Source organism: Trachurus trachurus, assembly GCF_905171665.1.
Source record: "Trachurus trachurus genome assembly, chromosome: 14".
Classification (NCBI taxonomy): domain Eukaryota; kingdom Metazoa; phylum Chordata; class Actinopteri; order Carangiformes; family Carangidae; genus Trachurus; species Trachurus trachurus.
Genome location: NC_139903.1, coordinates 8278089 through 8303778, shown reverse-complemented (window position 1 = coordinate 8303778; position 25690 = coordinate 8278089). Strand labels below are relative to the sequence as shown.

The 25690-nt window shown below is 39.2% G+C and overlaps 1 protein-coding gene across 4 annotated transcripts; it reads right to left on the bottom strand.

The window, feature by feature from the left end:
* Positions 1-321: 321 nt before the first annotated feature.
* rps6kb1a (ribosomal protein S6 kinase b, polypeptide 1a) lies at positions 322-20568 on the bottom strand. Of its 4 annotated transcripts, none has more exons than XM_083986049.1 (15): positions 20436-20568; positions 17389-17432; positions 15525-15645; positions 13736-13804; positions 12907-13054; positions 11786-11843; positions 9441-9541; positions 9182-9272; positions 8364-8454; positions 8154-8261; positions 7974-8036; positions 7712-7789; positions 7512-7619; positions 6619-6731; positions 322-4215 (listed from the first exon to the last, which is right to left on the bottom strand). In XM_083986049.1, exons 2-15 carry the CDS (start codon positions 17412-17414, stop codon positions 3948-3950), a joined length of 1443 nt encoding a protein of 480 aa, XP_083842175.1. In that variant the 5' UTR covers positions 17415-17432; positions 20436-20568; the 3' UTR covers positions 322-3947. The 4 variants fall into 4 exon arrangements, with proteins under 4 accessions (XP_083842175.1, XP_083842174.1, XP_083842176.1 ...); XM_083986048.1 differs by lacking the exon at positions 20436-20568 and adding an exon at positions 18909-19113; XM_083986050.1 differs by lacking the exon at positions 20436-20568 and adding an exon at positions 18909-19113 and having other exon boundaries at positions 322-1469.
* Positions 20569-25690: the final 5122 nt, after the last annotated feature.

Genomic DNA, 25690 nt, shown 5'->3' with positions numbered 1-25690 from the left:
TTATCATCTCAGCGTGGTGAATGTGCAGGTCACAACTTGTCCACCAGAGCGTTTTGGAGTTTTTGGATTGTGTATTTGATGAGTTTGATGAGGGAAACCAAGAAATCCCATGAGCCTCCGTAGCGTAGCTCTGAGCAGCTCGCGGCTCTGCTCCGCCGTTCTAAAAATAGCTTGCACCGACAATTAAAATTAACAAACCTACTGCTAAGACTATAGGGATTTTGGCAATTTGCCAAATTGTTGAACTATCCCTTTAAACTTAACTTAGTAACACAGTCACTAGGAAAGGGTGAAATCCATTCATTTTATTTTGAGTTTATTATGTACATGATACATATGAACATTCCCCATCTGAAGGGTCAGGTCTACGGGTGACAAATCAACAGAGATGCTATTCAATGCCCATCGGTGACTAAAACACCTCTTATACTGAAAGATGATGTTTCCCACCTGAATAAGCTCGATAACATGGTTGTTCTTAAACGTCTAAGTGTGGAGGATGCTTCTCAAACATACCTGAACAGAAGCAATATATCACATCATCATCATTACATCTTATTGGTGAAGCAAAGAAATGCACATCCTTGAGGTCTAACAGGAAGTGAACCTCGTGGGTCAACCCCAATCTTTTCCACACATTTACAATATACAGCATACTGTACATACACACTGTTCTGTCAGCAAAAGGCACAATGCCGTTCATTCCCATTAGTTTTTGCATTAGCTTTTTTTTAAACTCTTTTTTCTTCTTCTTTTAACCGCCCTTCCTTTAAGCACTGCAAAAAAGACAAACCGAAGTTCAAGTTTTCAGCGAGGAAAGTGTAAGATATCAAAATGTTTTCTGAAAAAACCCCTTTGAATATGATACTCTACTACACAATAAATACTGTAAGACATTTAGGTCACCGTCCTCAGTTTTCGAATAAAGAATAATAATAATTACCAAAAAAAAAAGAAAAAAGCTGCATCTGAGGTTGTGTAAGACATGTTCTGTGTAAATAAAAATCAAACTTTACTCTACATGCTTATCATTATGACAAAATAAGTCTCTGTTAAGAAGAATGCCAAATTAAATGATCACATTCTGCTGCTTTATCTAAATAATACTACATAATAAATACCTAGTTTGCATAGTGTGAACAAAGCAGTGGAAATACAACGGCGCTTTAAATAAATAAAGAACTGGAGTGACGGCTGTTTTACCAGAATGGTAGAAGAAAATTAATCAAAAATCATTTCAGCCTCACACTGATCCATATTAAAACATTGATCTCTGCCATCCTTTTACACATGTGCAAAGTAACCTCAACAAAACAAATTAAAAATCTCACAATGGAAAACAAAGAAGATATGGTTAAAAAATAATCAATGTATAAGGAAAACACGGTTGGTCTTTGAACCTCGAAGTTCTCACAGAAGCCGGAGTGATACTTCTATCTACAGTCGCCCAGGGTTTCGTCATTTGGTTCCTTAAAAAAAAACAGTGCTTTTGGTCAGTTCAAAACACCCAGTATTTGGATATAACGAGAAGCATCAGGCAAGCCATTCAAATTCAAACAAGCTCATTTTTTCATGCATTCAATTTTCCAATTAGTTATCATGGGAAGTTTTAGGATGAGAAGTTTTGAAATGGCTTCAATCCAGAGGCTCAAACCACACAGCTTCACATCACACAAACAGTCAATCATCTCAAAAAAACACTTGAATGGATATAGTTCACTCGTGGAAGTCTAGTAGGAGGTTTATCTCCCCCATTGCTGGTCAAAATACACCAAAAAAAAAAAAAAAAGCACGCAATAAGCACATCAGACATGAATTCAGCTTGAATCAGTAAAAAGGCAGTGATGACAATTTGGCTGAGCCAGCGCATTTTGGGTCGACGAGTAGAGGAGGTAAAACAACAATGCTGCAGGGATCATTGGAACAAAAGCACAGGAGATTTAAGTGACACACACACACACAAAAAAAGGCATTTGAAGTCTGTTTACATTCAACACAAGGAAACTGAACGGTGCTCCTGGACAGAAAGCATTCCTCCTGTCGACCAGCAGGAAAAGCAACTGTGTGTCGTGCATTTGGAATCAATTGTGGTGGAAGAAGCGATTCATCCCTTCATGTGAAATTTCTCATTTCATACTGTATCTTATTTACAGCTGCTTTTTTCGTTAAGTCGTACAGCTGTATACGTTCTCCTGACCACATGCTCCAGTGACAAAAAGGCAATGCAAGTCTTTTTTTTTTTTCTCTCTCTCTCTCCCCCTCAAACATAAAGGAATAATGTGTTCGCTGTGGAATCGTTCTGCAATAATTCATTCATAACAGCTGACAGTGTTTCCCGCAGGTTCTTATCACAAAGTGAACAAAAAACAAAAAAAAAACAGCCTGGCTTCTCAAGGGAGAAATAAAATTCTCAGACTGTGATGGAGGCAACTAGTCATAAACACTAAAAGTAACATCGTCTGGACTTGAGGATAAAAGAGCACCAGTAAATCATATGATAATGCCAGTTGAGCAGCACACACCAAAACAACCTCAGCCCACTTTCATTGGGAAGCGCCTCTCTCTCTCTCTCACACACACACACACACACACACACACCAAGTAAGAGGTCCAGCCAGAACACACCTTGACTAATGGATACGTTTTTGTGATGTAAATCAAAACAGGAAACCAAGATGAATTATTTCAGACCTTTTTCTAAGGACAGAATAAAGGGACCAGCCGCGGTCCTTTATGTCGGCATAAAGGACTGCGGCTGCTCCCTTCCTGCAAACTTCACCGGACTGTTTCAGAGGAAGCCTTTTATTATTCCTCTGAGTTATTGTGACACATCAGCTCTGTTTTGTAAGGTCACTAATAAAACAGATTACAGGGCACCATTTAAATGAAATAGTAGTATTATTATTATGTTCCTTATTGTGTTTTCATAACTAGGAACTGTTTTTGTCAGCTTGAAAACAAGTCCTTCTTCTTCCTCTTAGCCTGCCATGTTGCAGCACCATCTCTGTTATGGGTCTCTATACATCTGCCTCATTTATTTTCCTTTTTTCAACTGTTATTTATTTTATTCATCTTTATTTTTTTCTTCTTCCCAGTTTAGCTTGATGTGTTATTTGTAGTTCTTGTTGCTACAGGATAATTCAGGAGAATCGTCTTAAATATCTTAAATATTTTAACATGTATGTAATATTTGTGTTTTCAGATTGATCATATATAGGGTATACAGGAAGAATAGTAACAGGGATCCATAATAAACTAAACTAAAGCTATGTTTCTACTAAAATTGGACAAATTCAGCCATGGATCCAGAGAGAGCCTTTCAAATTATCACTGAAAAAGTTCTTAGACATGCTTGGAAGGAAAGAGGCTTTAGGTTAGAAGCAATTTGCATCATCACCACTAGATGTCACTAAATCCTACTCACCAGTCCCTTACTGTGACCTTACACAAACGTTTTAGTTTGTTTGCATCACTTTACTTTTGAAATTATGCTTATTTTTTCTGCAGATATGATGGGGTTTTTTTGTCTTATCATCCAAACCCAAAAGACCAGACATATGAAGCATAGGAGACTGTGGTCACATTTAGGGACCATTAGATCATTGGATTTCATGATTTAAAGTTCTGAAACGCTATTTCTTGGTTTAATTTTCTTTTTAACATCACAAAAACCTGTCATTTGAACAAGGGGGTGCAGAGACTTTCTATCCACCACCACACTGTGATTATCTGTGAGGAGGCCGGGCTGAGTCAGGAGGATTTTGGAGGCCAAGAAGGGAAGGGGGGGGGAAGGCGCTGCTGGAAGAGCTGGTGATCGGCGTTGACAGTGTCAAGTCAAATTTGTTAAAAATATTTCTACAAGTCTCTCAGAAAGAAGAAACGATAAGAGGGAAGAAGAGGAAGAATTTGAAGAGTCCTAGAGTGTTCGTTCGTGAGCAAACCGAGCGTCATAGATTCATTCGTAGATGCTCGGGCCGCTTGGAGTTCATGGGGTACACCTGCTTCTTGTACGGCGCCGCGTTGACGCCCGACGGGTGCTTGATGGGAAGTGGCGCCGAGGCCTCCAACGAGCCGCCGCAGCTCGTGTCCATTTGCTCCACGGCCGACACGTCCATAGGTTGTTGTTCTCTGGAGCCGCCGGCAGACAGCAGGGAGGAGCTGCCCGTCAGCGTGGGGCCCCGGGGCCAACAGACGCCTCCCGCAAACTTTACGGGACTGTTGAAGAGGAAACCTTTTATTATTATTATTATTATTATTATTATTATTCCTCTGAGCTATTTGTGACACATCAGCGCTGCTTTCTAAGGTCACAGAGGCAGTTGTGCACGTCACATAGCTGGAAGAAATAGTGGAGTAAAAGCCCTACTACTCTATAGGTCAATATTCGGGTTAAGGTTAATATTCCGGTTTCTGAAACATTCGGAATAACCCGTTTACATGTGTGAGCAAACAGGGTTATTCCTGTATAGTATATACATGGTAATTGTAATCAATTGGGATATCCCGATCAAAAACAGCAACGCACGGACAATGTCGTGACGCAATGAGCGTCATTTCAGCTTCTTCTGTCCTGTATCCAAAAACAGCAGCAGCAGCAGCACGGCCAGGCACGTGCACACATAGGGCCCAAAGGGTGCTTGAGCCCCTGCCCTTTTTGCCTCGTATTAAAAAGTGCCCTTTTTTAATTTTTTTTTTTTTTTTTTCAATAAATGCATTCCTGTTGTGCATGAGGATGTAAACAACCACGCTGTAAAAATGCCACGGTTATCTACCGTACGCATTTCCTTGTAATATACACGGTATTGTGTATGTAGACGTTAGTGTGTGTGTGTTGTCCGCTGCTGCCCCGCGGTGCGCGCTCCCTCACATGCACGTCCAGAGAGAGAGAGAGAGAAGTAGAAGCTGCTGCCTCATCGATAGTGTTATCCAGATGAGACGTGACAGTGGAGCGACTTGTGTCGAATCTTGTGAGTTATTATAAATCCACCAACATAACTTCCTTGTCGGTTCTGACAAGTCGCCGTCCACTTATTCAATGAGCTTAATATGAGTCATATTTCAGAAAAGCGCCCATTTGTGTTTGTTTAGCTAACTGCTTGTTAAGAGTTAGACCCACCCCGTCCTCTGTCTAACATCACCTGAATGTAGTGAACAACAACAGCAACAGGAGGAATCACTCACTCAGCTTGATTTCACTGACTATTTGAATTTGTTTCCAGATATTGAGTTACTGGTAATTGTGACTTTGCTGTTGTAAATATTGCTGCTGTTCTGAAATATGCACAGTAGCAGTCACAGTAGTCATTTCTTGGTTTTGTGTGTGTAACCTGTAGGCTTAGCCTACTTCTATTTTGCACTTGCACTCACATGTTTTTTTTTCCTGCAATGTTAATGTGCACCCAATACCATATTAGCCTTAGCCTACCAGTTCAGAAGTCATGACTCTGTTTCGGGAAGTTGGGAAATTGGTCCAGCGTGTTGACTGCAGTCCTGAACGCGTGCAGGCTTTCTCTACCGACTAAATAGTGACTGTAATTTATTTTTATTTATTTATTTTGATATTAAGGCCTGAAAAAATTGTACATACTGTCCTTTTCTGATGTTGAGCCCCTGCCCCTCTATAGTCATGTGCACGTCACTGAGCACGGCGGCACAGTTGCCAAGTCCACTTGTTAAAAGCGACTTTGGGCTTGTTTTTCTGTGAAGTCGCTTATAAATATTGGTAGGCGAGATTGTCCTTCTCCACTGATAGAGAGAATAAAAGCCCGGTCTATTTCTATTTTCTTGAATGTACAAAACCTCTCATCGCCCACGTTCGCCCGTTTGAGCAGTTTCTAAGCTGCTTCATTTCTCATTAGAGTTCTCAGTCGGCCTCGGGTGTTGAAGCTCGGACCCGCCGCGGCAAGAGCAACTATTCTCATCCTGAACGCAGCCGAAAGCGGGGGAGAGGGTGGCGGGTGGGGGCACGTCCGGCCCGTTGAGAACTCCGACTGACCGAAGCAAAGAGCCGGAGCCTACAGTCTGTGGCCGGAGCACATATTTATTTATTAGAAGTTAAAAAGTTGCTGATTAAACGCCTGTCTTCAATATAATAAAATTTGTATTATTTACAGGTACGGTAGTTCCTGTAGGTCAAAATACCTAGATACCATCATGCGCAGAACACAAATTAATGTTCCTTTCAATGGGGATAATCTGATAGATCAAATATTCGGGTTAGAAAAGGAGTTTTTTAGGTTTTTAAAAACCGGATTATGAGCATATTCAGGTTTTTCAAAAGGGTTATTGGTGTTTACATGGCCGTGCGCAACCGGGTTATTGACTGCATGTAAACGCAGTCAATGATGTCCAGAGTATCCTCCTAAAAACCTTGTTTTTCAAATTCAACTCCACCGCTTACTTATCTGACCTTTACGTTCATGCCTTCTGAGAATCCCTGTTGTGGCACTGAAGCTTTATTTACACAAACAATGGGTTTATTTAGGCCAAGCAGGCGACGTTTATAAAGTCAGCAGATGAGTCATCGATGTGGGGAAGACTTGCTGCTGCAGAAATTTATAAATGACCAATGGAAAAAAAAAGAAAAGAAACAAGAGAGAAAAACAAACTTGCTGTTACCTCACAGGTGTTCTTGGGCTGCCCGGGAACTTCCGAGGAGAGCGGACTTTGGGTTCGAACGAGAACTTCTCCTTGACGTTTTCGAGCACAGATGGGGCTACATATGTGAAACCCTGGGTGGAGGACAAAAACAGAGACATCTGAGTCCACCTCTTCAAAGACCGTCTTTCCGAAAACAACCCACAGCTGATGATGAGCAATGAAACGCTGAGTAAACCATATCATGCAATGTGGTGAAACAGTGAGCGAAGCTTCCAGGAAAACCAACAGGACTGAACCAGATGGGATACATTAACCGCTTCTCGTAAGACCTACATGTTGAGAAGGAAGTCGAAGAAAAAACATCATGTCCAGAGCGTGCCTCTGTTTTCATGTTTGTTTGCAGGCAACACAGAAACTGTCAAGGACAAGAGGGTTGTTGTTCTCCCTCAGCGCTATTAATGCTGCTCTAGTACTACTTGTTTTCTTGGTCACTAGGTAGAGAATTCCTCAAAAGAACTGTTTTTTGTTCAATGCACACACAGTTTGACATCTTATTATGAGGTGCACAATGATTTATCAAAATGCTTGACTGATAGACAACCCAAAAACGTAGCTTATGTTGACACCATGTCGCTTTTCATCAACATATACATACGTATGACTCTCCATTGTGCTTCTAAAGTCACATTTACTCTAAGACTGATGATGCAAACAAAGAAATATGTTATTTAAAAAGGAGCTATTCTAAAAACAGGAAATCTTTAACATTACATCTGATTGGCTGCTCAGCTTGTCTGGGATTATTTCTTATATAACTCTGGGAACTCTATACCAGATGTCCAGACAGCAGAGCAGCACATGCATCCACCGTTTTCTGGGAAGTACAGGACTAGTAGAGTTGAGTTACCCACCAGGAAGACTTGATTGGCACTTTCGCTGAGCGTGGAGTCGTCCGGGCTGTCCACCGGAGTCTGGCTGGTGAACTTGGAGTCGAACTGGCTAACATCATCGGCCGATTGCTGCCAAAAGAAGCAGGACGGTTATATATCGTCATGAAGCCATGAACAGGTCGTAGAGGAGGTTGCTGTGTATAAAAAGACTGACAACTCACCAGGAAAGGTTTGAATGGAGGCTCTACTTTGCGAGCGAGGAGGTCATCCCAGTTTATATGTCGGAAGAATGGATGGGCCTACGAAAACACGAAGACAGTGACGATATCTTAATATTTTATTATCACCGCTACCAGCTTTCATCGAGAAGGATTCTCATTTCCAGAGGTAATGTATCCCTCATGTTTCTAAGTCCCACTTCAGTATGTGAACACAGTGCATGCACACACACACACACACACACTGTCGGTGAAGTGTATCTACCTGGACCTCAGCAGCATCTCCTGGTCCGGCCCCAAGTCGCAGTGAGGCGTTTCGTTTCAGCAGCTGAAAAAGAAAGTTTGAAGACTCAAGTTTAATTTTTCTGCCTCTCCAAAATCTTTTAGGAAAGAGACAACACAGCCAGCAAACCATGCGGCAGAAAGAAGTGTCTTGACAGCTCACCTTTTTCAGAAGGTCCCTGGCTTCTTGCGTGAGGTAAGGTGGAAGGCTGAGTTTACATTTTAAGATTTTATCTATCGTCTTCTTTCGGTTTTCTCCGGTGAACGGAGGCTGTGAGAAAGCAAAGCAATGTCAGAAACAGCGGATCAGACGGCCCACAAATGCATTTGCACTAAATTTAACAATGGGATAAAGTGGTGTGTGTGCACTTACTGCCCCTGTGAGCATGTCATACATGAGCGCACCCAGACTCCACCAGTCCACCGCCCGGTTATGTCCGCTCCTCATCAGGATCTCTGGAGCCCTGAGGAGGAAGAGGAGGAGGGAAGGACAAACTGATAGAGCAGATGCAACAGACCAGACCAGGGATTCCCAAACTGTGGTGCGTGAGCTGCTGCTAAGGGTGCGTGACATGAAAAGAGTAATGCCGATGCTACGGGGTTATATTTTACGGTAACACTTTATAATGAGTACACACTATTAAGCATTAGTTAAGCATGAAATACTGAATTCATCATTTATAACGCATGAATACTCATTAGTATGTAGTTTATAGGCACAGTTAAAAATGTTTTACTCATCATTGATAAGCACTAACTGTATTTATAAACTACATACTATGTATTCATGCGTTATAAATGAAGAATTCAGTATTTATTAAAGCTTAATTAATGCTTAATAGTGTATACTTATTATAAAGTGTTAGCTATTTTACTAATACATTTTAAAAAATGACTCGTACATTCTTTGAAATTAGGTTTTCACAGCATAAATAGTAAAATTCAAGAAAATCACTTTGTCGTCAAACGTTTTAATGAATCATTTTCATATAAAATAAAATATTTTTTTAAAACGTACCAAAAATGCAGTTGATAAATAGACTGTGCCTATTTTTTTTTACGTGTCGGACATTGGGGGTGCGTCACAGCTTGGTCGGAAAATAGAAGGGGGTGCACGGCCGAAAAAGTTTGGAAACTGCTGCACTAGACTGAATCGATGTACAAAGTCTGCATGATGATTGTATAACATACATGTATTCAATGGTGCCACAGAAGGTGTGGGTGACTGTCCCATCGTGGATGGACTCTTTACATAGGCCGAAGTCTGTCAGCTTCACATGCCCTGGGAAGAAAACGGAGCCAAACGCAAGAACATGAGAGAAACTACACTCAAAACAAACAATAGATCAAGTGTCCGATTACCCAGAGAATAGGATTCCTTCTGGGAACAAAAAGTTCATATGTGGGAAGGTCGTGTATCTGGTTGCAAGACCATTTCAGGCTTACGTACCATTGTTGTTGAGCATGATGTTCTCAGGCTTCAGGTCTCGATAGATGATGCCCTTCTGGTGTAGGTGACCCAGTGCCATCGAGATCTCAGCCAGGTAGAAACTGTCAAGAAAAAACATCAAGCAAAAAACCCTGAGAATCTGTTTTTCTCCGAGTATTCATCGCTGATTTTGAACCTCTAGAAATTTTACCACCATAAAGATCTTACTTTCCCCCACTGCTCCTCAGCGATCTATGCATTCTCAGTGTCATTTTAAGGGATAGTTCAACATTTTGGCAGATTCGGCCCATTGCCATAATCCCTATAGTCATAGCAGTAGGTTTGTTACCTTTAATTGTCAGTGCGAGCTATTTTTAGAACGGCGGAGCGGAGCCGCGAGCTGCTCAGAGCTACGCTACGGAGGCTCATGGGATTTCTTGGTTTCCCTCATCAAATACACAATCCAACAACTCCAAAACGCTCTGGTGGACAAGTTGTAACCTGCACATTCACCACGCTATGAGATAATAACAGAACGTTACCAGACAGAGTTGTTTTAGAGGGAAATTTATACAAAACCGCTGATGCGCGTTCCCGTCGGGGGCAGTTTTTCATCAAGCAGTCTCTGTATTTACCTCTAAAACAACTCTGTCTCGTAACATTCTGTTATTATCTCATAGCATGGTGAATGTGCAGGTCACAACTTGTCCACCAGAGCGTTTTGGAGTTGTTGGATTGTGTATTTGATGAGTTTGATGATGAGGGAAACCAAGAAATCCCATAAGCCTCCATAGCGTAGCTCTGAGCAGCTCGCGGCTCTGCTCCGCCGTTCTAAAAACAGCTTGCACCGACAATTAAAGGTAACGAACCTACTGCTATGACTATAAGGATTATGGCAATGGGCCAATTTGCCAAAATGCTGAACTTTCTCTTAACGTCTGTTCAAGGCATTATACGCCCTCATTCATTCAGCAGCTTAGTTTGTGTTATCACCATTTTCATCTCTAGGCTGTTTATAAAACAGAACAGCATCTAAAGGAAGTGTGTGTGCAGCCGTTTCTCTTGTTTTCACAAATCTGGATTCTCCAAGTTCTTCACTCAACATCTGTGTCCTTAAGATACTGTTTGCACATGTCGGTGTGCTGATGTCACAATCCTCGTCACTATCGCTTTAAAAAAATTTGTTTAATTGTAAGCATATGTATGAAACAGATCCCACTGACGATCAGACATCATCCGGCATTTCTGTCCCTGCTGTGTCATCAGAAGTCAGCGTTACAACAAAATGACCCCCTGAGAACTTGAAATGCTGGGTGTTTATCAAAATTCCCAAACTGTTATCATTTGGGAATAATTTAATATTGTGAAAATATGTAAACACATGTATGAGATGTACGTAAAATAAAATTTAAAAAAAGCAGATGCAAAGTTCAAGTAAACTTCAAACTGACGTATTCAAACTAAACATCCTGACACCAGAAGAGCTGAAATACTCAGAGGACATTACTCCTCAGAAAAACGCCAAACAATGTTCGGAGAAGCTAAAATCTCCTCCCTGGCCAGATGTTTACGATGGTCTGCAAAGGATGGATTTAATTTATGCTTTTATCCCCCCTATAGTTTTAGCAGTAGGTTCGTTACCTTTAATTGTCGGTGCAAGCTATTTTTAGAACGGCAGAGCAGAGCCGCGAGCTGCTCAGAGCTACGCTACGGAGGCTCATGGGATTTCTTGGTTTCCCTCATCAAACTCATCAAATACACAATCCAACAACTCCAAAACGTTCTGGTGGACAAGTTGTGACCTGCACATTCACCACGCTATGAGATAATAACAGAATGTTACGAAACAGAGCCGTTAGAGGTAAATGCAGAGACTGCTTGCTGAAAAACTGTCCCTGAATGCAACGCGCATCAGCAGTTTTGCATGAATTTCCCTCTAAAACAACTCTGTCTTGTAACGTTCTGTTATTATCTCATAGCGTGGTGAATGTGCAGGTCACAACTTGTCCACCAGAGCGTTGTGGAGTTGTTGGATTGTGTATTTGATGAGTTTGATGAGGGAAACCAAGAAATCCCATTAGCCTCCGTAGCGTAGCTCTGAGCAGCTCACGGCTCTGCTCCACCATTCTAAAAATAGCTTGCACCGACAATTAAAGGTAACAAACCTACTGCTATGACTATGGGGATTATGGCAATGGGCCAATTTGCCAATTTGCCAAAATGTTGAACTATCCCTTTAACACTGAGGGAAACTGAAGTTCAGCATCTGGCTAATGAGCGTTTCTACAACTGGGCAGAGGAGCAGAGGTCAAACAACCGTCATTAAGTGATCCACTCCACTCTGGCTTTCATCTAAAATAACTTACCATGCCGTGTCCTCCATGAAGATGCCCTCTCTCTCCAGTTGCATGAACAACTCTCCTCCTGCAGCAACGACACAAACAAAAATCTATCAGTCAACTGTATTAAAAAAATAATAACTGCAGTACGATGGAAACCACCGCACATGCTTAACATCTCTCACTGGTATTGACTTTTCTTGCTATTATCTATCTAGAAGTATCTATAGCCTGAATCCATAGTGCAAAAAAGCTAAATATTTTATCTTGTCATATGGCAGCAGATCAAATTGAGGTCAGACTGGAACGATGAACTCAAAATGAATTCACCCTGTTGCAACTATCCTTGACCTATTCTAAAGTTGAATGGCCCTCACTATCTAACAGATGATGATGACACTGTATTTGGTTTATTTTTAAAGCTCTCACTGGTCTTTTTACCATCCTATATTAACTCTTTAGTATCTTTTAAAGCAAGTCTCTACCATACACGGTCAAAGGACTGGCTGGCTCACACTGCAGGTTTCCTCTGTTAACACTGAATTTGGAAAAGTCCAGTTTTTCTTACTGTTGCACCTGCAACCTGGAACACTCTGCAAAACCATCTAAATCTTACCACACTTTTTTATCATTAGGACCTTAGGCCTCCAACTGCTCCTATTTTTAACTAGACTTCTCTGTTTTCAATTCATCTTTGTCACTTTTACTTTTTGGTATTTCAGATATGCTTATGTATGTTTCAGACATTTTGTATTTTATCTTGTCCTCGAATGTTTTGTGCTTTGTCTCGGCTATGTTGTAAATGAGGTTGCTCCTCAATATATTTCTGAGTTTAAATATAGGTTATAGCAATAGGTTATAACTTTTTAACTTTTGTGTATTTGTTTATTTTTACTATCATTAGTATTATTATGTTTTCTTTCTTTGTTATGATTTGTTTTCATCAAATGGTTAATAGTTGATGCCACTACTGCAAAAAAGAAAATATAAATTAAAACATTTGATCACAAAAAAAATAAAATTGTACACAGAGCAGAAATGCACAACACATTTAACAGCATAGAAAACACGCACACAAATTAAATACTGTATATAACAACAAATTAAGAAAGTAGAGCTCTGTATTGATCTATGTGGACGTCACTCACCGCTGAGATACTCCAGGATGAGGTACAACTTCCCCCCGGTCTGGAAGGCGTAGATGAGGTCCACAATGAAAGGATGCTTCACTTCCTCCAGGATGTTCCTCTCAGCTTTGGTGTGCGCCGTGTCCTTTGCGTTACGCACAATCATGGCCTAGTTGGCACGGGGGCAGAAAAAAAAATCACCGTTAAAAGTCAGGGCGTGAAAATATTTAGTCAATAACTTAAACCCCTATTAGCGGGGTGTCAACAGCAGGAATCCCGACGCCAGGATGGTAGCTCGCTACAGCGAAGGGCTCATTAAGCCAATAAACACAGTCATTAAGCAAAAACCTCAAGCTTCGGGGAATATGAGCCGGTTTTTCTAGCGAAGACACACATCAGCTCTGTGTCAGGCCAAGCTGAACAGGAGCAGCAGCAGCTCTGAGGTTTCATGGGAAGAAAAAAAAAAAGCCTGCTGCCATTATTTTGGGTGGTCTACTCTGCGCTTAGCATCTGGCTGCAGAGCTGAATGCACCAACTATGTCACCATAAAAGACACACAGTGACACGCAGCATACAACATGACACACTATACACAGTTAAGCTGCACAAGGCCTGGTGGGAGTCAGCGGAGTATTTAAAGAGCTTTAAAGTCCCCGTAGATGTGGGCTACTTGTGTTTCTGGATTAGATCATTCAGATGCTATTTCTGTAACACTATACTTCTGTGTGTGTGTACACTAGGGGGGGGCACATGGTCTTACCTTTAATCAGCATATTTGAATTTAACTCTATATTTATACATAATATATTTAAACTTTCAGCCAGACCCAAGAAAAGGCAGTTTCACTCACCTTCTTCAAAACCTTCATAGCAAATATCTTCCCAGAGGTAGCACCTGACACCTTTCGCACTTGAAACACCTATAAAAGAAAAAAAAAAAAAAAAAAAAGAAAGAAAGGAAAAAGATGAATACATCAAATAAAGCCCACAGACATTTACACAGACTTCCACTGGGGTTCACAGAGTTCAGTCTAAGACATTTAAGACCCTGAAATACCACGGAGAAAGGAATTTAATATGCAGTCATGCTAGACCAAAGTATGAGTGTATGATGAAAACCAACAGCAACGATATGGCCTGGGATTACCATTACTTTATTTTACATCACTTTAGTTTAACAAGATAAGGCAAGACAAAATCTTGAATTGATTTCCTTCTCGTTTCTTTTTTTTTTTTGGCCTTTATGCTTTTGAAGATTGTGTAAGACCTGCAGATAGAAAAAAATGTATAGGCTCTGATCTATGTCTCAACTATGGCTTGAGACATTTCAAAGAAATGAATATTCTGGTGGTTTGGAAGCTGCGTAATGTGTTATTATCATTCAACAAAGCAACAAATTAACACACGATTGTTATTCTTGTGTTATCCTGACGACAGTGTGACCAGCCACTGATCTGATTTTGTGCGAGCCAGTCTGTATTTTGACTTTTGGGTACACCAGCATGAATGTTGAAAGACTATTTGCTCTCAGTTTTAAGGCCAAGAAACTTGTGCCAATATATATACTGCAACCACACAGACTGGATCAAAATAAATGAATGTAAAAAAAAATCCAATTACTTTGTAATACTGAGAAATTCCCAAGTTGCATAAAAATGACATCTTTAGTCACACACACAAAACCACTTCAAGAAAAGATTAAGTCATGTTGCTTTTTGTTAAGTGTAAAATGTCTCCAAAATAACTGTTGTGCGCTGTCACTGTTCGGCTCGGAAAACAAAACGTCGGAAATTTTCCAGAGCTCTACACCCACATTTTCCCAGTTTTTATTGAAGATTAAGTCCTAACAAAGTTTTAAAAAACAAAACAAGTTTACCCACAACTGAAAACCACACACATTTCATAGACGGATGTTTTAAAAAAAATGGTGAAATTCCAGTTAATGCAAACTATTTCTACTATTTGATGACTTAGAAACCCTCTGTCTGTAAAAAAGGCGGTGTGGGATGGGAACAAACTGTCATTACACCCTCTGGGAAAGCACTAGGATGCTGCTCGACTGCAGCAAATAGATCTGTACATTGTATCAGACTGGTGAGAAAGTGTTGACAAGCAACAAAGGAGATTAAATTGGTTGGTCAAAGGTTCATCCTACAGCAAAACAATGAACAGAGGCATTTGTTCTGGGAAGTTTTGACTTTTTTGTGAACAACATGCATCTTTAAAATATTGCTTGGTCTCAACATTAAATGGTGCAGGTTGGCGTGGCTGCAGCAGGAGATCTTACAGTTCAAATACAATTTATATTAATTAGCCACAGCGAAAAATCAACCTATTATATCTCCAGGAATTAAACAGGTCATTGATAAACAGCCAGTGCAAAAAAAATGCTGATATTTCTTATGTGCAAACCTTAGTAAGTTCCTGTAAGTCATTAGAAAAATTTCCCCACCCACTGGAATTAAAGTCAACTGCTCCCCAGTGTAACAAATGTTGTTCTCCACACACTTGAAAATAAAAATGAGTGACACACAAAGCTGTTTAAGTCAGTTTTCCAGTCTGTGTGCAGAATCTGTGATTACAATCATCAAAATCACAATTAATATTTACATTTCCATGCCCATGAGTCACATGCCTTACCTTTCCATAGCCACCTTTTCCCAAAACTTTCAGCAGCTCAAAGCATTCAGGCCTGATCTGCTCTGTTCCCTTGTTCACGCTGTTCTCTGAAATTTCAAACTTCTCACAGTCATCCATGTTACTGGCAAAACAAAGAATAAAAGAAATAAACAAAAAAAGCATGTTCAAAACATTCATTCAGGATTGTGTTTACAGTTTCCAAGACAGACAAGTTGTATAAACCAGTGAGTTTCTGCACAATGACGTGGGTCATAGTCGAACCGAAGCTGTTGGTGGTACGACAGCTTTGTTGTTGGGAATAAACAGTCGAATGAATGAGAGTAATACATGGTTCCTAAATGGTTTTTTGTTGTTTGTTTTTTACAATTATCCCTAAAATAGGTCCAGATTAGAGTTAGAGGGACCAGTTTAATTATATTCTGCCTCAAGAGACCCTTTCCAAGATAACATCAGTGATTACTGAGCTCTTGTAGGTGGGCGACAAATTAAAGGAAAATCTTAAATGAAGGAGCAGGGAAAATAATAACATAGTGTATGCAGATGAATCAACGACTACAGTCTGAGTGTGATTTTTTTCCTGTTAAAACAGGTTTAAATTCACAACATGATGCCACAGATGTGTAGTATCTCTCTTGTACATGTATTAATTTTAGCTTTCCAAAAACCTGATGTCATTTGTGTTTTTTCCTGTTACTTGAAGTTTCAAAATATCATTCATCATATAGCTGCGACTCCCCAAACCTGACCACCACCACTTCTTCAAAATTATTCTAGGTATTTCTGCCCTATTTAGTGTGATCTCCAAACAAACTATTTTTGGTATAATTTTATGTTTAAATCAATTCAAAAGGCAGGAAAATGCATCAATCTTCAATCTTTTCAATAATGGGTATACAGTTATTTGGATATCACGCAGTAAGAACAAAAAATAGATGAATAAATAAAACATATCAGATCCTCATTTGATAAAACAGACAAACAAAAGAATGCTTTGTTCCTAAACACTCTCAATGACATTATAACCAAGAACTGAAATAAAAAACCATTGAGCATGTGGAGGAAAATAAATAATTTAAGGATAAATCATGGTGCATCACAACAGTTTACTTTACACCAGTGGTTCTCAACCTTTTTTGGCTCGTGACCCCATTTTGACATAACAAATTTCTTTTTTTTCTTTTTTTTTTTAAGTATATTTTTTGGCTTTTTTGCCTTTATTTGATAGCACACAGTGAGATAGACAGGAAAGTGGGAGGCAGAGAGAGGGGAATGACATGCAGGAAAGGTCTGCCCGACGCGGGATTCGAACCGCCCCAACATCACAAATTTCTGGCGACCTCCATCAATCAAGATGTGCCAGCTCAGATTTTCTATGTTGCATTTTATTTGAAGTCGATTTGAGACAGTGAAAGTATAGAATACAGTTGTTTAAGGTTGTCTGTGGTGTATTTTAAAAAGAATAATAATTAGTTTTAAAAAAATTATTTGAATCAGTAGTCTTTTTTATCAATTAGTAGACATTTCAGGCGACCCCAAGGTTGAAAAACACTGGTTTACACAGTTAATACATGTACAGAACGGCTATAATATTTGAGCCCATGCAATAGTATTGTTATTTTACGTAGTTTACATTGGTCAGTTGGAAATTCTTTCATGTCACTGTGTATCAAAAATATTGTATTGTTATAACTAACTATCACCTGATTTATTATAAATATCCAACTGATTGATTACTCCATCAATCCTTTCAGCTGTACAATCATAATTGTTAAAAGTTATTTATAAGTCCTCCAGCGGTTGACATGGCAACCCCTCTATTGGCTCCATTACAGCAGGGTGAACCCACTGTGAACTATATACTCACAATTCAAAGCTACTGCACTGGTCCATGTATTCATTGAGCTGGCCCTGAAAACAAGAGGACAACACACACACACACAGAAAGTCTCAGCATAAAAGCGAATATACCAGCGGGTCTGGGCGGCTTGTTTAGGAAGTTACACAGTTTTACTGTTCGTGTTTATTTGTTCATTTTCCATGTGATGTTGTATTTATTTAACCTGTAACGTTATGTTTGCCTCAGGTTGACTAGACTGTGTCAGGTTTAGCTAACTTACACCTGAACACCGAGATAATCGACTTCAATTTAAATACAAATATGGCTCTGTCTGTATGTGATAAGCTCATAAAAGCAGTGACCTAAAGTTGAAAGCCGCTGATCTCAACAACAAACTTCCCGTTAGGTGAGCGGACAGCTCAGCTCGGCTAGGAGCTAACTAACATCGCCACAGTCAGCCGCGCTGCTAATTGCTAATCGGCTGCGCTGCCCCCAGTTCGTTGACATCACATGTACTTCCTAAATGTTTAAAACTATTGTCCAAACCATAACTACACATGGTTTTTGTGATTTTACTACAGCGTATGTATGTGTATCCCTCCCTACAACACAACACAACATCACATCACACAAATGACGATAGGATGTACCGTAGCATCACTGTATCTGTGACTCCATTATCGGACAAGCCGCCTAACTTACCGCCGCTCGGTGCTAACGTTACTGATAACACACGCAGGACGTAAGTTATTGGTGTAGCGAAATCAAAGCGCCATAAAAGTAATACATACATATATAACGTAAATATAAATATATATATTTTAATTAATAAATATGCTGTCATGGTGGCGACTGGTTTCACTCACCCTCTGTTCAAAGTAAGACCGGACAAGATATCATGCACCTGAGCGGTCGTCAGGTTAACTTCAACAACCTGTCCGCGGTGAACACTTTGAAATCACTGGAAGATTTCTTTTTTTGTTTTTTTAACGTAACAAGATTTGGGCTTGTATCGCTTTTTTTGTTTACATGAATAAAGTGTAAAGGAAGTTTGTTGAAATAGAAAAGAGCAACCATATAATGGGTTTGGTTGCCAGATTTCGCGGGAAAAGGGGCGGACGGGGACATGTCCGATAATGGACCGGGAGGTTGCCAACGCAGGCCTAGGCGTTGCTAAATGCTAACTAGCGAGCTAGCGGCTAATGGTGCTATGCTGCGTTTGAGAAAAATCGGAACTCGCAAACGTTATTTTTAAAAATTAATTTGCTTTTGTGCCCTTTGTAAAGTTTTTATGCCTTACGTGCAGCACCTTGTATGCACAGTCTGCCCATGCCCGCCATGTTTTTGGTTATATTCTGGCGTGCTGTGTCTCTTTGAACGTTTTGAAGTCAAAGCTGGCAGTTTTTTAACTCGAAAGCTTCCGAGTTCCGACTTGTTCCGAATGCAGCATTAGCCTAGTTAGCACCGTTACCCTAGCCTAGGTTAGCTAACAGGCTACCAGCGGCGGTGTGTTAGCATGCCTCTCATCAACGTTAACGTGAACTCACCCCGTCCTCAAGTTCGTCGTCAGAGACATTCTCATCCGGTTGATCCAAATCGATGTCGAAAACCGCGGCCATGGCCACGGCACTTCACTCGGCGTCTACCGAACCACAGAAACACAGCACAGCCCCGCTCCCCCGCCTCATGGGAGAGCCATCACCACCGTTACAGTCAGGCAGCCGGCGGCTACAGCAGCGCAGAAAGCGTGGGCTAACATCCAGCTAACCAAAACAACACAAGCCAAGGAGCGAGCGGCAGTTTAAAAAAAAGAAAAAAAGCCTCTAGTGTCGGTCACCGGCACTACTCGGCTCAGCGCAGCTCAACTCGGCACGTTACAACCTAATAATACAAAATTGACGAGTTGTAATTTACTTACAACTTTTTAACATTTAGTCGCATTTATCTAAATTAATTATAAAACATAATTTTCCCATTTAAAGAATCTGTTGTGCGATTTATTTTCTTTTCTTTCCCCTTTATTTCTTTTTAAGTACCGGTATTTCTTTTTAAGTATTTTTATTGGCTTTTTCAAGAAAAATAAACAGCTCAACATAAAGGGGCAGTAGGCCTACATGAAAAACAAGCACAGTAAAAGACAAAAAGGGACAGTAGCCTACAAAACAAGTAGGCTACAGTAATAGACATGGTAATAATAATAAAAAAACATTTACATTTTGAAGTTGCATACGGTAGGCTAACTTAAAAAAAAAAAAAAAAGATTATCACATTATGATGAGCAATGAGGCAAATATATAGCCTACAGGATAAAAAGTTGTAGAGGTCCATTATGCCTATAAGAAAAGAGGGGAATTAAAGCCTAGTTCTAATGTACTTGTCCATAAATGGTTTCCAGATTTTCTCAAAGTTATCTGAGGAGCCATGTTATGTGAATCTCATTTTTTCAAGTTTAAGGAGCTGTATAACTTGCCTATGTCACTGAGTTCAGCTCGGTGGTTGAGGATTTCTCCAATTGCGAAGAATCAGTTCTCACGCTAACAGAGTGACACATTTTGTAATTTTCAGCTTGTTTCCTGGAAGATTTTTTATTGTTCTCTCCCACTATGCCAAAAAATAGCTATCATGGGATCTGACTGAACCACAGTTTTGAAATGTTGTGTAATTTCTTTTTTAAAATGTGGCTTTATGTAGCCTATATTAAGTATTTCATTTGAACTCTTGTGCCTTTTATCTAATGCTGCATTTAAACCAGAATAACTAGGCTACTGACTCAGTTTGTTGACAGAGTGAATGTAGGTCTACAGTAGCCTGGATATTTTACTGTAATCTGTTTTATACTGTGGAAAGATTGTGTCCTTTAATTTGACTAAGTGACTCATTGTTATAACATTCTTGAAAAAAAACACACATTCTCACGAGAACACAGCATTGCCGTTGTCTGCAAAAGTTGAAAATCTAATGGGAAAGTATGAAGTGGCATCGCAATAACACCCTCAGGTGAACATTATGGCATTAAAAGTTGGTTATAAATGGCAACAGCACTGAATCACAAGGTCATCTGGCCTAAACCTTACGTGCACAAAAGCGGAGCTGTTGACATGGTTCCAACGTTTCCCAGAAATCAGAGTTTCCTAATGATTTTACTCACAGACAGCAGGATGTGAAAACCTGAGTACATCTGTTCTACTTGCTTCCTCTGGTTTCCTCCACTTACAATTTAGACACTTATGCTCATACCCTGCCAAGTCATAATCCGATAACCTAAATGGTATTATATGTGGTTAAAGGTTCAGCGAGCCATGGTGGTGGTGGTGGAGTGGTACAGTTTTGGGGACTTTTCATAAGAAAAGCCGAACTTCCCCTTTAATATTTCACAATTCCGTTACCACAAACAGTCATTTTCAATCTGACCTCAGTCTTGATGTTTCTATTTAACTCACACCTGATTGACAGAGAAACACAAGTGACCTTCGTTAGGTTGGATAAGTCTTTGTTGTTCGCTGTATCTATCTATCTATCTATCTATCTATCTATCTATCTATCTATCTATCTATCTATCTATCTATCTATCTATCTATCTATCTATCTATCTATCTATCTATCTATCTATCTATCTATCTATCTATCTATCTATCTATCTATCTATCTATCTATCTATCTATCCAAGACCACAAACCAGAATTATTCATAAACACACAAACATCACTTAAAAATAAGGGAGGTACATTTCATTTAGATCAAAAGCGGTGCAAAGATTGAATTAGGACACATCACCTCTTTTTTTTTTTTTTTAATTCTTACTATTTACATAGACCAAATGATACATTTAGAAATATTTTTCACATATATAAATAACTGTCAGTTGCAGCCAATCATCTTTACAGTAAACTCAACCCTGAGATCTGGTGTCACTATGATCAGCTGCGGCTAACCGAATGAAATGAAATAGATACACCTGTAGTTACAAAACTGTGTGGCGCTGTATCAGTTGTCTGATGTTATTTTTTAAATATTGTTGCAGATGACACCACCCATGTAATTATATACTTGTTTGTTAGAATTAAATATATCAAGACACATTACAGTTTTTCTCAGTCGCTTTGGTGCTATTCTCACATCACTCTTAACATTTGCACAACAGTTAGTGCATTTCTCAGAACAATTATCACAAACTGCAAAACCTAGTGGATGACCTGCAAAAGCGCGTCACTTGCTCAAAATGGATTGTCCATCCCTCAAAAGCAAGTACTCATGTCAATGAAACTGTCAGTGTCGTCAAAATGAGAAGTCCTGACACCATCGTTTATGAACAAGATAGTCAAATGGCTTTGTCATGTTTTCATTAGGACACTTTATTCTTATTATTGTTTTCCAATGCAAAAAGTGACGATACTACCTGAAAATGCTCCAGACAGCACTATACACTACTAGTACAGCCATGTGAAAACTACAGTAAAGTTACACATTACTGTATTTAGTGGAGATACTGAATATGTATGTTTCACATTTCTACTGCATATGCTCTTTGCAATTCTGATTTGTTCACAGCGTTGTGCAAAGGAAAAATACACTACAGTCATCTACAACAAACATAAGAAACACTCTTTGGGTACAACTTTACATAAACAATGTTGCAGTACATATAGTAACTGAACCTACAGAGTACTGTAAATCATTCCTGCACATCCAGACGTTCCAGTCACATTTTCATCTACATCACTCTGTCAATTGTAGGGATTGAAACAGATTCAATATTCCCAAAAGACCTTATGCCATTGTTTGTAATGGGCTCAGTCTCTTCCACCTCTGTGAGGTTGTCTTGTAATCCTATGTGATGCAGAGTAAAATTACAGTAATGTACAGTACATGTACTGCATCAACCATTATAACTGTAGTGTACAATACTGTAAAGGTGCTTCCTACTTGTAAAATGCTGTAGTACAGTACCGTACTGTAAAGATGGGAAATCTTTACTGTACATCTGTTCTCTAGTGAAGCTGTAAGTCTAAATGTAAATGTAAAAAAGTTCTTGTCCCACTGTATCTTACAGTAATGCCTGACACAATGACAGCAGTGCAGTTTGTTTAGTGCTGAATTACTGTCCAATACCATACATACCTGTTCTTCCTTACTGAAATGTTTGAATAATTGAATTCACAGTGCTTCTCCCAACATTTAAAACTAGTTTGACAGATTTTGAAAACTAGTTCAAGAATTTTGTATGTAATGACTCAAGCAATGAAATGAGGACTATTAGTTTTATAGGGAAAGACTATTCAGCGTTCAAAAGTATAGTTCATTTTGACTGACATGACATAAACAAATGATAATGTTGTAAAACAGCAGAGAATTGTATGAGAGCAACTGATACATGTCAAAAGCATTTGCAATTTGTTCAGAGGAAGGAGAAACTGCTACTATGATGTGGACAAATGACTACATGTTGTGGAGGTTGAACTAATAGTTATGAGAACTTTCATTCTGATCTGAGAATAGCACCAAAGCGACTGAGAAAAACTGTAATGTTGGGCATCCTGCTGAGAGGATGCAGAATAACAAAAATTAAAATGTGTTTTTTTTTTTTTTTTTTTTTACAGCAGACGTCCTGATGACGTGCACAGGTGTCAGCATTACTGTAAGATAAACGATGAGGATCAATTGTTTTGTTCTTGCTGACTCACGGTCACACTATCATGACTCACTGAGACACAACAGAGCCAACAATGACTCTTTTTTTATTTTTTATTAGTGACACCTGTTCTACTATGACCACGTTAAAATGTCTTCCATTGAAAAAGGTCCTTTTGATGCTGTGGCTGTGGCACCTGAAGAGGTTATACTACCTTTCTGTCTGTGGTGTGTTTCATCCAGTCATGACCAGAGTTTACTGCAGGATTTGTCTACAGCCTTACAACTCTTTTCTGACCAGTAGGTGGCAGCAAATAAAAAGGGAAGTCCACCTCAAGGTGTGAGAGCCATTCTTCACTCATCTTCAAAATCTGTGAGTACAGATACAATATAGGTTCAATAATTACCCTGCAATTCAATACATGAACGGTCAGTACATTACAAAATACAGTATATATGCATTTTATTGTTGAAAGTCAAATAAGACTTGTTGTTTGCTCCCCCTAGTGGTTTAAAGCTTTATTCAGAGATTAAGATTTAAAAAAAAAGGTAATGACAAAGTGATTAAAATGAAGAAAAGAGGGGAGAAAAAAGGTGGATCTATGAATTTCAAACGCAGGTTATTAATGTCAGTGTTCCCAAGGAAAAACCTGGTTTGTTTTATCTCACAGAAAAAGAAAAGTTGGTATCAAAAATTCCTGATATGCTGCCACATCTCTGACCTCAGAGCTGCAACGAAGTTGTTTTCTTGTTTTAGTGGCCACATGGTGACTGACCACCATGTTGTATTTCTTGTCAAAGCAAATACAATAATTGTTGTGATAGCCTATTCTTTGTTTCCAATATTGTCTCATATATAGGCAATAGGTAAAACTGGTATTAGATATTAAATTTCATTTCAAAACCATGTTTTAAAGCGCTACTTGATTGAATCCTGTCTAAATCTCTTAATACCAAAAAGATTTGGATCATTTTCCATCTAGTACACGCAGAATAAAAATGGATGTTGACATCCCCCCCTAGACCAGATAAAATGAATCACATATTTCTTGGCTGGAAAAAAAAAAGTTTGATAAAGTTCTTAAAATCACATCCAATCACTGACAATCCAGAGTCTGACAGTTGATCTGCTGGAGACAAGACATCGCCTCCTTCCTTTCTCAGTGTTTGTGTATTGGAGGTTTTAAGTTTCCACAAAGTTGCGCACTGGGCTGTGATTGGCTCCCTGGTGTTGTCAGTAATCACACTCGTATGTGTTAAACTGAGACTGAAGATGAGCAAGGGGAAACTTGCCCCCCCATGCAGATGAATATGAAAACAGCCGTCAAACAGCTGTCAAACTCATCGTCGTCCGGCACGGTGAAGCATCCAAGTCGACAAACAATAAGCAACATACATTTATTTTATTTTATTTTATTTCCTTTGCATGTGGAGTGGAGGGGGTTTGGTTTGGAGGCTTTATGAAAGTTAATTCAGCACAGACATGACACACTCATATCAAACAGCGACATGTGATCTGACTTGACAGCACGAAGAAGAATTCAGTTTCAGATATCATGCAACAAGTCGTCCATTATATATATATATATATATATATATATATATATATATTTTTTTTTTTTTTTTTTTTGCACAGTGACGTGTAGGAAACAGCCCCTTGGTTTAGGTCAGCAGTGCACACAGGTTGTTTTCAGAATCTGTGGGTATGGCATGATTACTCATAATGATGATGGAGTAAACAGGAAAGCCTGTTGGAAGTACATATTAAATAAATTGAATCTTCAGCAATCCCTTCCCTTCCCGCTGCCTTCCTTCACTGCAGCAGATATGAAAGCAGTCAGCAGGGTGTCACAGCTGCCACAAGTATTTCTTTTCTTTTCTTTTTCTTTTTTGTAAGAGAGAGAGAGGGGGAGGAGGGGAGGGTGTTTGAACCCAAAGAGAGGGGTGACATCCACCCTCCCACCACCTCTTATGAATCTGTACAGACAGGCCCTAAGCAGTATAGATATTGGATAGATAGGATGAGTCTTTGAATGATTAAACCATATTTGGGTGACTTTACTTGACGCCTATCTCTATAATGCATTATAACCATACTTATAGTGAGTTATAATGCAGTTATAGCACTGTATTACTATAGTTATAAACACTCATAAATGATCATAATGCTTTATAACAATAATCATAACACACTATAAAGCATTTCATCATGACTTATGAGCTCAGGTATTATAATACATTATAACTGTTAGTAGCTGGCTGACAATATCCACGTTGATAATGCTTTATAATGTGTCATAAACGCTTAAGCTTATAAACGTGTATAAATATCATTATAAACACTCATAAATTACCATAAGGCTTTATAACAATAAGTATAACACATTATAGAGCATTATAGCGTTATTATAATACTTGACCTTATAAGCCATTATAAAATGCTCTATGATGTGTTATGCGTAGTGTTATAAAGTCTTATGATAATTTACGCTTGTTTATAATGATAGTTATACACATTTATAAGCCAATTATAACACATTATAAGTACATTTATAATGCATTATCGATGTGGGCATTGTCAGCGAGTTACTAACAATTATAACGTACTATAATACCTGAGCTCATAAGTCATGATGAAATGCTTAATAGTGTGTTATGATCATTTATGAGTGTTTATAACTATAGTTATACAGTCCTATAA